Source organism: Hemicordylus capensis, chromosome 6 (assembly GCF_027244095.1).
Source record: "Hemicordylus capensis ecotype Gifberg chromosome 6, rHemCap1.1.pri, whole genome shotgun sequence".
Lineage (NCBI taxonomy): Eukaryota > Metazoa > Chordata > Lepidosauria > Squamata > Cordylidae > Hemicordylus > Hemicordylus capensis.
Window position 1 is genome coordinate 110,432,743 of NC_069662.1, and position 13,251 is coordinate 110,445,993.

At 44.3% G+C, this 13,251-nt stretch overlaps 1 protein-coding gene across 13 annotated transcripts in view; it reads left to right on the forward strand.

Moving 5' to 3' along the window:
- ZNF385D (zinc finger protein 385D) overlaps nt 1–13,251 on the forward strand; it is a 641,404-nt gene that overhangs the window by 327,621 nt on the left and 300,532 nt on the right. Inside the window, exon 1 of one of the 13 annotated variants that reach the window (XM_053263045.1) lies at nt 7,997–8,359. The exons of the other annotated variants lie outside the window; for them this stretch is intronic. Coding sequence (XP_053119020.1) covers nt 8,338–8,359 — 22 coding nt within the window. The 5' untranslated portion in view covers nt 7,997–8,337. Of the gene's footprint in view, nt 1–7,996; nt 8,360–13,251 lie in introns of those variants that run through there. 13 annotated transcript variants of the gene reach the window in all.

Consider the following 13,251-nt stretch of genomic DNA (forward strand, 5'->3'; position numbering starts at 1 on the left):
CCAGCCGCTCACCTGCCTGGGCTTCCTTCAGTAGTATCCATCCTCCGAAATTGATGTGAGTGTTAAGACCTGGAGCTACCAGAACTGCATGTCTTTCTCTAGTACCATTAAATGACTTGCATTGTCCACAATTTACAAAACCTTTGTAAAAAGAATTTAGGATGATATTCTATTGTGGCACATAGGAGATAGATAGATAGATAGATAGATAGATAGATAGATAGATAGATAGATAGATAGACACACCTCACTGAAGCTCAGCTCATGAAGTAAAGAAATCTTAAATAAGGCTGAATAGTGGTTTTTGTTACCACTATTCAGCCTCATTTAAGATTTCTTTACTTCATGAGCTGAGCTTCCGTGAGGGGGGTCCATTTTAATATCTTGTCTCTGGGCCCACTACAACCTTGCTACGCCCCTGCCCTGATGTGGAAACCTCAAACGTGGTGGGAGAGCCAGTTCAAAGATGCACACACAGAGATGCTACAATCTTCTTGTATGATGTGCCATCTCAAAGTGTGTGCAGAGAAACAACATGTTTGTAAGTGACTTGTCCTCAACCAGGTTTAAGCTGATACATGGTGAGAGATTTTGACATATAAGGTTTCCATATACAGGGAAGATTTTGATGTGTGCACACCTTCAAACAAATCATGCCCCATATGAATACAGTACTGACATGGCACAGTCATGTGAGAGTATTGTACCACAAATGCATGTGTGTTATAACTGGCTTTCAGTTTTTGGAGACTCATTAGTTTATATTTAGCAGTAAAGAAAATATCCACTTTTTCTTAAACAAATCCAGATAATTCAAATAAAATATTTATCTAGGGCACTTATTCAGTTTGACTTGAGGCTCCAGATTCTGCACACTTTGAAACATTTTCAATTACTCTGGCTCCTCACACTATTGTGGATGGTTTGTTCATTCACTGATCTGTTTCTCTCTCTCCTTAAAATATAAAGCAAAAAAACAAACCCATAGTCCCTCAGCTCCTAACATTTCCTAATGTTTATCTCTGTTTACCTAAGTAGTGTGTTGAGCCACGTAATGGCAGAGTGGGGGAGTAACTTGCCTAGCGAGCAAGAGCTTGCTGGTTCGAATCCTCACTGGTATGTTTCCCAGACTTTGAGAAACACCTATATTGGGCAGCAGCGATATAGTAAGATGCTGAAAGGCATCATCTCATACTGCGCGGGAGATGGCCATGGTCAACCTCTCCTGTATTCTACCAAAGACAACCACAGGGCTCTGTGGTTGCCAGGAGTCAACACTGACTTGACGGCACAACTCTACCTTTAAGTAGTGTGTTAGCAAAGAATAGACAAAAAATGAAAGGAAGGAAAAGTCAAGAAAGAGCAAGCATAAAGATTACATATGATCTTGCCTGCTCATGGCTGTTTGTTTTCTGTTATAGCTAAGCACATTTTGGTTTCCAATAGCTGTCTGGGACCAAAAGATGAAATTTATTTTAAGAAAAATTGGAAACCTCTCAAGTGTGCAAGATCTTTTAACCTACCGCACGAGGCATCTAAACTGATAATGTTGTGTCACCCTGTGTCTTTTGTTGCACATTATTACATTTCTGCCAACAAAAGGATCCCTGGATACGCTGCTGCACATACTTGCAGAAAGTCTCCTGGCCAGCCTCTCAAACTGAAATTCATCAAAGCCAGTAAGAATCTGAGTACAGATTCAATATTGGTTTCCTCCTGAGAGATATCAAGAGCCGATGCAAAGTTTTCAGGAATCTTGGAGTGTTTAGCAGCACATTTATTTGATTAAATATTAATCAATATTTGTAGCAGGCATGTCTGCAAGTGACATTTTTATTCTTAGCTTGGTTCTATGTGTAACCCATTAGTTGGGATAAATTTTAGAAAATAAGACAGGTCATGGATTCATTGCTAAAACTGATATGAGGCCCTTTCCTTTATGCCTTACTGTTGTGCCAGGTGTCACAGTTCAGCAAGTTGATATCTGGGGCAGGTCGAACCCTAAAAGGTTAATACTCACTTTTTTTGGTCACTGGTCTACATACATACAATTCACATAACATTTGTTACTTGTTGAGTCTTCTTGGTGTGGATGTCAATGCAAAACTGCTTCCCCATGAAAGGAAGCCACCTTGTGCAGGTAATATGTTAAAAGGCAGTGATCACATGGTTGCCAGTATCTCATGGATATTTGTCACACAAGTGTTGGTGTCCACTGATAGCACACAACTGATAGTGGAAGTACCTGCATGATCCACATTGCTCATGTGATCACCACGTTAATAATGTTAACAATGCCTTGTGGGCAGGGCCATCCCTAGGACAGTGCGGGACTCCCTACACACACACTCTCTCTCTCTCTCTCTCTCTCTCTCTCTCTCTCCTGATTGCAACTTTTTAAAGGAGGATCCCTAGTGGAGTCTGGCCTTCCCACCAATCCCCAGTAATTTTATTGCTTATCTCAAAGAACTCTGGACTAATGTGTGACTCCTAGTTGGAGAAAAAGATGGATCTCCTCCCCAGTAGCAAGGACAGCCCCCTGCCCCCAGCCCCATGGAATGGTCATTTTAAAGGTATGCAGGTGACTCTCAGCTGCCGACTTTACAGCTCGGGCAGGGGTGGGGGGTAGGGGGGCCAAGGGTGCATGGGGCTCAGGACAGGGGTGTAGCAAGGTCGGAGTGGGCCCAGAGACAAGATTTTAAAATGGAACCCTCCCTCACTGAAGCTCAGCTCATGAAGTAAAGAAATCTTAAATGAGGCTGAATAGTGGTAACAGAAAGCACACACACACACACACACACACACACACACACACACCCCTCCTATGTGCCACAATAGAAGATCATCCTAAATTATTTTGTTAAAGGTTTTGTAAATTGTGGACGATGCAAGTCATTTAATGGTACTAGAGAAAGACATGCTGTTCTGGTAGCTCCAGGTCTTAACACTCACATCAATTTCGGAGGATGAAAACAACAGAAGGAAACCTGGGCGGGTGCGCGGCTGGGGGAGTCAGTCATCTGACTTGCCTCTGGGGGCCCCCCAAGGCAGTGGGCCCTCTGACAGTGGGCCCCCTTGCCCTATTATAGTTATTCCTCTGGCTCAGGAAATGCATGGGGATGGGGACAGCTGCTCTCCACCCAATAAAGATGTCCGTGATTGTAGGATTTCACCAGAAGAAAATAGCTTTGTGGCTGTATCCAGAAGTAACCTAGAGGAGCCTAATTCATAAATGGGATTCTGTTGGAGCAGTACTTGGGAAATTGTGTCTTCTGTGTTTATACTCTAAGGTTGTGTAAGACTCTCCAGGTCTCTTGCATCTCTAGGAGCCATATAGATTTACATGATAAATCTCATGTAGCATACCCTGCATTTCCTGACTATTAGTGCATTCCCTTTCCCAACTAGTACTCTACATTTTGGAAGTGAGCAGCCAGATGAAGGCAGCTCTATCCCCCAAGTATGAGATTTGTGAATGGAGGTCGAGCTCCCAGGAACTTTCTCAGATACATGTCCCAGAATAGAGACCATTCTTGGCTGCTTCCCCACATGCATTTTATGAATGTGTCCAGGAAGCTCGCCTTAAAATGCTGTGGAAGACACCATTGACTGCTTTCCTGTTTTTGCTTATAAATATGCATCTCCATCAAGAGAGCAAAACTTGGCTCAAGTTAAATTGAAAATGTAAAGCTTTTTGTAAATTGATGTGAGAATGCACAGGTGAAAACAAATGTAGAATCTGACTCAGAGAAGCGTTCAGCTTGATTTGTGGATTTTTGCCAGGAGGAGAGGCTCTTGACATTTTCATGCGTTCCATAACTGAAATGAAGATAGCCATCCAAATGCTAATGGATGTTTTGAATAAATGTACAACTTGCTTTGTTTACGTATAAAAGATTTGAATGTTTTTATTGGACTTTTGTTGGATAGTAAGCCTGCGTATGGCCTTGATAATTGTATCCTTGTACAGAGTTTAGCTAATTTAGGCACGTTCATCAGCGAAAGAGAAAATCCAGCATTCCTTAACAGCCCTAAACAAGATTAAGCATGCTGTTTACATTCAAAGGATTACAACACAGTTCTAAAAAGCAAGTTGCTAGTCCTCACATATGCTGTATAATGATTGAAAACATGAGGGGTGCGTGCAGGCGACCAGCTGACAAAGCCCTTTTATGGTGCCGAGCATGTGAGTATAGCAGATGTGTGAGGGAGTGTGGAATCGTGCTCACTGTTCCTGGCCCCAGACTGTGAAAGGGGTTCTGTGCCTAATTTTAAAATATTCAAAGTAGTACAATTAAAAATAACAATAATCACATATTAAAATGTATTTTTAAAAAAGCATAAATGTAATAGAATTAAAACCAATTCAAGCCTTTACCGGCACTGAAAAGAAATCAAGGGAGGAGAGCACCAGGAGAGCTTTCCTCAGGAGAGTATTGAAAAGGCCCCTCTTCTGATTGCCAGCCACCTAATTTCTAATGATGAAAGATGCTGAGAAAGGGCTTAGTACATGACTTTATCATACCACAATGCATATGGGCAGGTTCATGGGGTGCTTTAAGCAATTTGTGAATGATGAGGGGCTGTTCTTCAGAAAGGCCAGAATTGTTGTTCTCTGTCATTAGTATGTAAAGTCTAAGGGCCAAGCTACACATCAAGGCTATTCTCATGCACACCCTAATCCAGGCTATGGAAGCCCAGCTTGGGTTAGGCTGTGCACGAGAATCGCCGGGATCAGACCCGATCCCAGCGGGGCAGTGCCGTCTAGCCCTGCTTTGAAACCAGCGTGGAGCCAGCGTGGTGTAGTGGTTAGAGTACTGGACTAGGACCGGGGAGGCCCGAGTTCAAATCCCCATTCAGCCATGAGACTAGCTGGGTGACTCTGGGCCAGTCACTTCGCTCTCAGCCTAACCTACTTCACAGGGTTGTTGTGAGGAGAGTATGTAGTACACCGCTCTGGGCTCCTTGGAGGAAAAGCAGGATATAAATGTAATAATAATAACAACAACAACAACAACCTGGCCCTTAACCTGGGCCCCGGGATTGTGTGTTTGCTGGGGCTGTGTTTAGCCCGGTGCCTAAAGAGATGGGCGCCTAAAGAGATGGGCGCCTAAAGAGATGGGCGCCTAAAGAGATGGGCGCCTAAAGAGCCCATCTCCTGGGGGAATCCCCCAATGCATCACACATGTTACGTGGTGCACTGTGGGATATCTGGAGGCCTAGCCTCTGGAGCTCCACGCTGAGGCAAGCAGCATGGATTGTTTGGGACCTTGCTCTGTGCTCCCAGCAACTTTGAAGCCAACATCGGGGGTGTGGGGTATGTGAGTTTTACCCTCATCTCCCCCACCACCACCTCCCTGCCTGGTCATGTGAACAACCTCATTGTGTTAAACTTTCCGGCCTTGCCTTTTCACTCAGTGGCAGCTATGAGGGAGCCTGACCTGGATCATGACCATGGCATAGAGGCAAGGGGGGCTCAGTGCTTTGCTTCTCCTGTGGGGTCCCCCAATAGCAATAGCAATAGCAATAGCACTTACATTTATATACCGCTCTATAGCCGAAGCTCTCTAAGCGGTTTACAGTGATTTAGCATATTGCCCCCAACATTCTGGGTACTCATTTTACCGACCTCGGAAGGATGGAAGGCTGAGTCAACCTTGAGCCCCTGGTCAGGATCGAACTTGCAACCTTCTGGTTACAGGGCAGCAGTTTTACCACTGCGCCACCAGGGGCTCAATACTGTTTACTACTTTCCCTAGAAGGGAAGCTGCTATTCCCATTTGCACCAGAAGGAAATAGCTGGTCTGATTGTCTTTGACTATGAATTTTTTGGGTCATGGAGAGGCTTTATTTTTGGAGATCTTAATTATTTGTGCCACACTTGAGATCCGCAATGATTATTCTTTGATCAGGTGCTGGCCCATGATAGTAATTGTAGAAAGATGGGTTAAGTTGTTCTCCATTGGGCAGTGGAAGCCTTTTGGGCTCTAGTTCAGTCCAAAGAAATGAAAGAGCTACTGTATGTTTTTTTCAAGAGCCAAGGACTGGAAACATCATATGGAGCCAGAATTCTCTCTGTGGGTCCCCCTAGTAAAATGTTTAGAGAAGGTATCTGCACATACCAGTGGAACAGATTAAAGGACAGATTCCACTCTCAAAACAACCCAGTCTTGAGTTTTAACTGCTGGTGTTTCTGTTCTAGTGCTCGACATAAAAAGCAAGCTATGGCTCCAGTGGAAATTCATTTATTTCATACTTAGATGGTGCCACTGCCTCTTCTGACCTTTAAATCCATGAATTTGTATGCTTTCCTTGATGGATATAGTGGTATAGTGGGGAATAATGGTTATAGTGAAGAGTAACTCTTCCCCTTGCCTTCTCTCTCTACAGTCCATCAATCCTTAGACACATGATATGCTCCAAACCCTATACATGTGGATGAACATGTTCCTTGCCTTCCTGAGTCTGTGAAGCCCATAATTTTGCTTTGCTTAAAATGTTTGTGGCCACTCCACTGCTGGGTTAAATGACTGGACTCCTCGAAGCAGCACTTATTTCATGGGCTTAAGTGGAGTTTTAAGTATATTGTACTGTATCTGTCATCTTCCCAGTGAAATAAAGCATGTATCCTACAAGGTCGTGTTTTAAAACAATAAACACTTCCAGTGCGTTCACTTATAATTTTAGGGCTCTTATTTTTGCCTGTATCTGAAAATGGTATTGCTACCCCAAGAATTCACATTGATCATAATGAAAAACAACATCCTGTAGACATAGGCAGTGCAGTCTTCCACATGCTGTCTTGTCAATTTGCATCACATCTGACCTGGGGCATCTCCTCTTAGAAGTAAGAGTGCATTTTAGTATCTATGTCTTTGATCTCTGTCCTCAGAGACCGACCGCTCCCCCATCCCAAGATGCCAGTTGCAATAATGTCTCAGATCATGTGTGAACTGGTCTAAGACATCACATTTGTCACACAGACAAGGCAATCAAATAATCATCATTTGCTAATTGCAGACCCATGCTGCCTGGAAACTGAAGACCTAGTGGGGAGAAGTCAAATTCCCATTATAAATCTCTTTCCCTTTTCTGCACTTATTTTGAAGGGGGAGGCGGAAGGGAACCTGGGTTTATCACGATGAACCCAATTTGTGTCGCGCTGCATTGTTTGCTGTGTTATTCAAAGGGAATAGATGTGGAAGAACAAGATAAGATTCATCAGAACATGTTATTGTTCATGCTGCTTCATTTGGAGCCAAGGATGTGATTCTTTAAAACAATGTAATCAGGAGTTAATGTGAAGGGCTAACAAGACAGCCTCAGGACCTTCCTTCAGAGCTGACTTATCCATAAGTGATGCTTTCTCTCTAGCCTTGCAGGGTAGTTGGAGATCACCGTGCCTCTGAGCATGTGCCGAGTGCCTTTCTTTCTCCACTGAAAAGCACAGTCAATCCCTCACACCCAGGGCCGGACTGGGGGCACTGAGAGGGCAGTGGAATGTATGTGAGGAGGGCGCCGAGTTTTGAGCAGAATAGAGAATTAATGGTGAGAGTTGGGGCGCAGGGTGCACCAGGAATATGCCCTGTTGCCCTGCGGGCCAGTCGGAGCCTGCTCACACCCAGGCTTACATCTCAAGAGGCCATCAACTTTCCTAGCAAGGGAAAGCTTTATGTACAAAGCCACTTCCTGGCTCATTGCCTTTTCTGCTGGCATCTAGTTGGTGCCTTCAACCCAGGGCACTGAGTCTGCAACCTACCACCCCTTAATGGGGGTTGATATGTGTGAAACAATAACCAGCCTTGTCTCTCTTCTCCACCCACCCACTCCCCTTAGGCGAGTGAAATGATTATGTCACTGGCTAAATTGGATGCCAAGGATGGGGTGGGGGAGTGGGTGGGGGTGTGGGGGACGGAATAAGGTTGTAAAAAGATTTGGCGAGAGGCAGGGCTCCTTCCACCACCGGCAGATGAGCAACACCCCCGGCGAAGGAGAGATGTGCTCGCCGTAGTACTCCTCGTCCTGATGTCACAGGCACAGCAAGGACATCACAAGGAGGAGTCAGATTACAGTAAGAATGGGCAGTGCAGCATGCAGCGAGAGGCAACGCTAAATCAGAGCGGGATTGTATCGGGAGGGCGCGCAGAGGCTGCTTTCCAAGCCCTGATCCCGAGGAGGCTCCCGCTGCTCTCTCCGAGGCTGGGAAATTTCCACAGCATGTAGGATGAAAGCGGCTCGCTCTGCTTGGCACGGCAGCGGCAGCAAGCAGCAGCAGCAGCTCGGTCCGGGAGCTAATGCTGGAGAAGGCACAGCGCTGGGATCCTGACTGCATGATTCATGAGAAACATAATGTATTTCGGTAAGTCTCCGACTCAGCATGCCCTTCTCCTGCGGATCGTCTTTCGCGGTAGGAAGAGAGGATTTCACCTGGGCGGGCGGGCGGGGGAGGGGGGTTTTCCTCCTGCACCCCTCAAACTGGCAAGCCGGCCCAGCCTGGTTGCAGAGGAGGACCCCCCACGGTCTGACGGCGGAGCCCCTTCCTCGGGTGTCTTGCTGGTGGCGACTTAGTTCTAACTGTGCGCCCACGTTGCTGAGAATGGGCAGCAGGAGGACGGTGGCCGCCCCCCTCGTGCGTTTTGGTCAATGGACCGGTGTCAGTCATCCGCTGCAAGGCTTGCGAAACGTGGGAAGTTGGAGGCAAACTTGCTGCCACCGCGGCACGATCGGGGACCCTGAGTGCAGAGCCTCCGGGTGTGTTTCCCTATTTTTAGTCTGCCCATTGAAAGCTTCCCGCTGGCTGCTTCGGAGAGAGGAGAAACGGAGCTTTCTCGTGATCAGCCCCCTCTTTCTGCCGATCCCCATGCCCAGCCCAGCCCAGCCCAGGAGAACCGCCAGAGCCTGGTGGGCTTTAACAGCCTGGCGAGATCTCGGAGCAGCTCGATCTTTGTGCCGAGTTTCGTGCCGAGGGAAACCTTCCTCAGGTTCCCAGCTGAGCTGGCTTCGTAGCCTAGAAACATGCTGGCTCTCGGAAGTCTCCGTGTGTTTAGCAATGTTAGCCCTGCAACGCTGTGGTGGGAGCGAGTTTGGAGCGTCAGCCCCCAGGACCCAGCTGCAACTTAACGCGGCGGGGTCCGGGTGAGAGAAGCGAGCACCAATCCGATGAAAAGGGGGCTCCGATTTTCTTCTGGTTTGGCCTCAGCCAGAGTTTAATGCCGCTAATTGATATCCAGCGATCTACAACTAGAAAGCCGGGAACTCCCGGGATAGCCGATAGCTTCATTTCATTAAATATTAAATCAAGAGTTGACTTGAACTTCAAGGAAGCATTTCTTTGATATTCTGCTAGGCTCTTGTCAATGCTAGTTGATTTCTGCTCGCCAGTTTTCTGTTACTGATGCAGTCTGAGCTGTTATTTCATAGCCTTCCCCCGCTTCCATTGCCCTAAAACCATAAGGGGCATAGGTCCGCTGCTGAGATCCATGTGCTCCGCTTCAGAAAACTTTAATTGCTATGTAAAGCCTGCCTTACTATGAAGGAAAAGTTTTTAATTCCTGTCCATCATTAGAGAAGCAGTGGGGACCACTGATTTCTGTCACACATGTGATCATATTTTGTACGATATTCTCTGTTCTGTATGCTTTGAGAATGAGATGGGTGCGAGTCATTTAGGCACCAGCACAGTGTTTCTCCCGTTATGTACGAAACATTAGGTAGTTTAATCAGTTATATTGCTTTTCCTGAAATGTCCCCTTTAAACAATGGTAGTGGGATGCATCGCTGGGGAGCTGTTGGAGTAAATTTTTGTGTACTCAGCTTTGCAAGAGTTGTATGCTTGATCTTGGCAGGGAGCTTTGATCTGTGTGACCACAGCTGCAGGTTTCAGTAATACGAGTGCAGGTCCTCTGTTCCATAAGCAGATAAAATGCATCTTTTGGGATGCTTCCATATGTGCATAATAAGAGTCCAGCAACTGAGTGTTGTTCAGCATGGCTTCACTGTTCATAGTCCAGAATCCTAAACTGGATGCTTTGCCTAGCCATTCATGAATTTATTTTGATGTGCAGTTTTTAATTGCTGAAGCATCATCATCATCTCACTTTACAGGGAATATTTCTTCTCGATGGGCTCAATTAAGCCTGCCCTTAGGTAGCTTTTTGGCATGCTTTCTTCTAGCTGACCATTTTGTTCAAATCAGGGGGAGTAATAAACCTGTTCCTTCTGAGTCACAGATCACATTCGGAACACACACCAAAAACCCTACCCTCTTTATTTCCTCCAGCTATTTTAGGGAGTCTCTTATTCATACTGTCAGGAGTCTAAAGCTTATAATCTCACCTCTCCCTATCAGGACACTATTCTAGGGATATAACAAAGTACACTTGGCTAGGACAGCATGGCCTAAAGTGAGGGTAAGCATCATACACTGCCCTCCCTCCACCCCTCTGATGAGCCAACTGTATACAATGTGTTCACTGTTAGCAAATAGACGTGCTGAAGGTTTTCTTTTTCTGTAGATGTTTTAAAACGACCATGTAAAATATAAATAAAACTGTAATGTCAAATCTGGATGGTAAATTGCGGTGTCTCTTTTGATCATTTGCTGTTTCATTTGGGTAACTTTGTATAAAATGTTGTACACCTAAATTCGTTTTAGAAGAGTCGTAAAAAGGTATCTTGTAGGTGAATGCTTGGTTTGCTCCACTAGGCCTTACTACTAAAATGCTTCCAATTAGAGTGTTAAGGTAGAGCATACCACCCACTGTGTTTCAAGACTTCAAAACTGCTAGCTAGGCAAAAGCCCTCCTTTTACACCTCCAAAGTTTCTATGGATTGAGTATAATGAGTATGATTCATGACTAAAGTAAACTTCTCTGTGTGTGTCATCTTGCTAAATCACTCTTTTGTCAGTAGAGCACCTAGTTTTGCTGCTAAGAAAATTTTGTTCCTAAGAATTGTAGTTTATATACATTTAGTTTACACTCAGATTAATATTGTGTAATCTGAAAAATGTTCCATATGCACAACATTGGACGGTTGATTTTTGTTGCTCTCCCCTTCCCTCTGAAGCTCACTGGCCCAAAAATATGTCAGAGGGTTGCAGGACCCTCAGGGACATATTTTCAGGAAGCACAGAGCTCTGTAGAAGGGGATTCAACTAAAATTGCCTGCTCTGTGCACACTGATAGTTGCTCAGCACACACAATGTTAATTTGGATGTCAGCCAATAGTTTCTTCCATTCACTGGATGTGGATTGACGTCATAGTAGATGTCACACACTTCTCTTCAAATGATTGTAGAAGATCATTTTGTGTCTAATGGATCGTCACTGTTGTTAATTTCTGCTGACTGTGTTGTGCTGCATGGACTGTAGATATTAGACTACTTGTTTTGACGATTGTGCACTCAATATTTTGAGTTTGATACAAAACAGGAACTGTTGTTTAGAAGTCTCTACATAATGGCTGGCATGTTCTCCAACATTAGCCACACTGAAATTAATCGGATCTGTGCAAAGAAACCTGTATTCTTGGACAGCTCCCATTTGTCCCAATGGGACGTAGGCAGATGAACATCCTGATCAATTATGGCCTGTGATTGTGTGGCTGGAAGAAAACCTAAAATTAATAAATATTAGCAAACAATATTTATAACAATTATTTTTAGATTTAAAAACAACAACAGCACAGCTCTGACATGGGTATCTGCTTTGAGTAATTAACATGTTGATCATTTAGCAAAAGAATCTGCTGTGAAGAAGTCTTTAAATTTAAAAATTGACCATGGGTGGTTGTCAGTGCCATGAAGGTAATGTAACAAAGTGATAGCTGGGGATATGCTCTACTCCTTTGCCCCTAAATTTTGGTTAACCCAGAAACAGTGTTCTGACGGACAGATCATTTGCTTCCAGTAGGCTCACTGTGTTGGTGAAGGTCCAACAGGTAGTTTCTACGACGATGAGAGTGTGACCTTGCAGCACAATTGATAATGTAGAAGTATATGCCATTCTTAGTCAGCCAGAAGCACCTGCCTCCTCATTTAGTACCATTGCTAGGCCTCAGTATCATGTATAGCAAATGAGTTTGTTGAGCCGAATGCAACATGCAGTTTGTTCCTTGCACTGAGGGGATGTTGCTGGAAAGGAAAGGCACTTTGTGGGGGTTTATGAGCCAGCAGCGTGTTACACAGCCGTGATTGTCAGTTTGAATAAATGCTTCAGTAATATTGCAATTACGTGATTGTGCATGCTGTCTCAGAAAATCCTCTAACCTCTGCAGTGGAATGGTGGCTGTGTGTATAAATCAGTCCATTTTGTTGAAACGTTCTTCTAAAGGGGGATGCTACAAGAGGAATTTGGTTGTGCTTTCCTCTCATGTGGTTGCTGCAGTATTGCCCTGTTCAAGGAGCTTTCATTATTCTGCCTGTTAGCAATGTGTGTTTTACAATGAAATATGTATCAATAATGTGCTTAATTTTTCAGCATCTATCTGATTTGGGAAGTACAGAGCCCCCTGTTAAAGGAAGCTACAGAGAAATCTGTCATATTGTTCCATGCGGTATGTCTGTTTTCTAGGGCTAGTTCTTTCTTCCTGCAAATACAATAGTGGATCTGATCTTGTCAGCCTTCATATTCCTTCATTGAGTATCACTTTTTACTTCTGACATAGTTTCATGAAGGAAAGATTCATGGTGAATGAGTCATGAGGAAAAAAAATGAGCCCCCTTAAATCTCAGAGGCACTTTAATGAATATATATATTGGAAATAGGAAATAAATCACTTGCCATTTCATGGAAAGTACTTCAGCAGTTCCAATTTGTTTTGAAGAAGCTGCAGCATATCGTGTGAAAGATTACATACAGCAGAGACCTCCTTTTTCTAGTTCTGCTTATCTTCATATATGGAAGAATGAATCAGGGCAAATCTTTAAGATGGCACATTAAAAAATAAAATGCCCTCAGACACTATTTATACTGAGCTGTTCACTAGATGGCATTTTACAATCAACATGCGCAATAAAACTGTGTAGTTAATACATAATGGATGTTGATTGCGACAGAAGAAAGTCATCGAAGAGAACCAAGTTGTAGAATCATGAAATCCAAAAATATCCTTCAGCGTGCTTATGTTTATTGGGAAGTGTAAAGTTTGTGTTCTGAAATAGGGAATAGATAAATACTTAAGTGGAAAGAAACCCTCTACATCCTGTGGAATAACATTCATTGGACAGACACGTTACAAATTCCTGTTGTA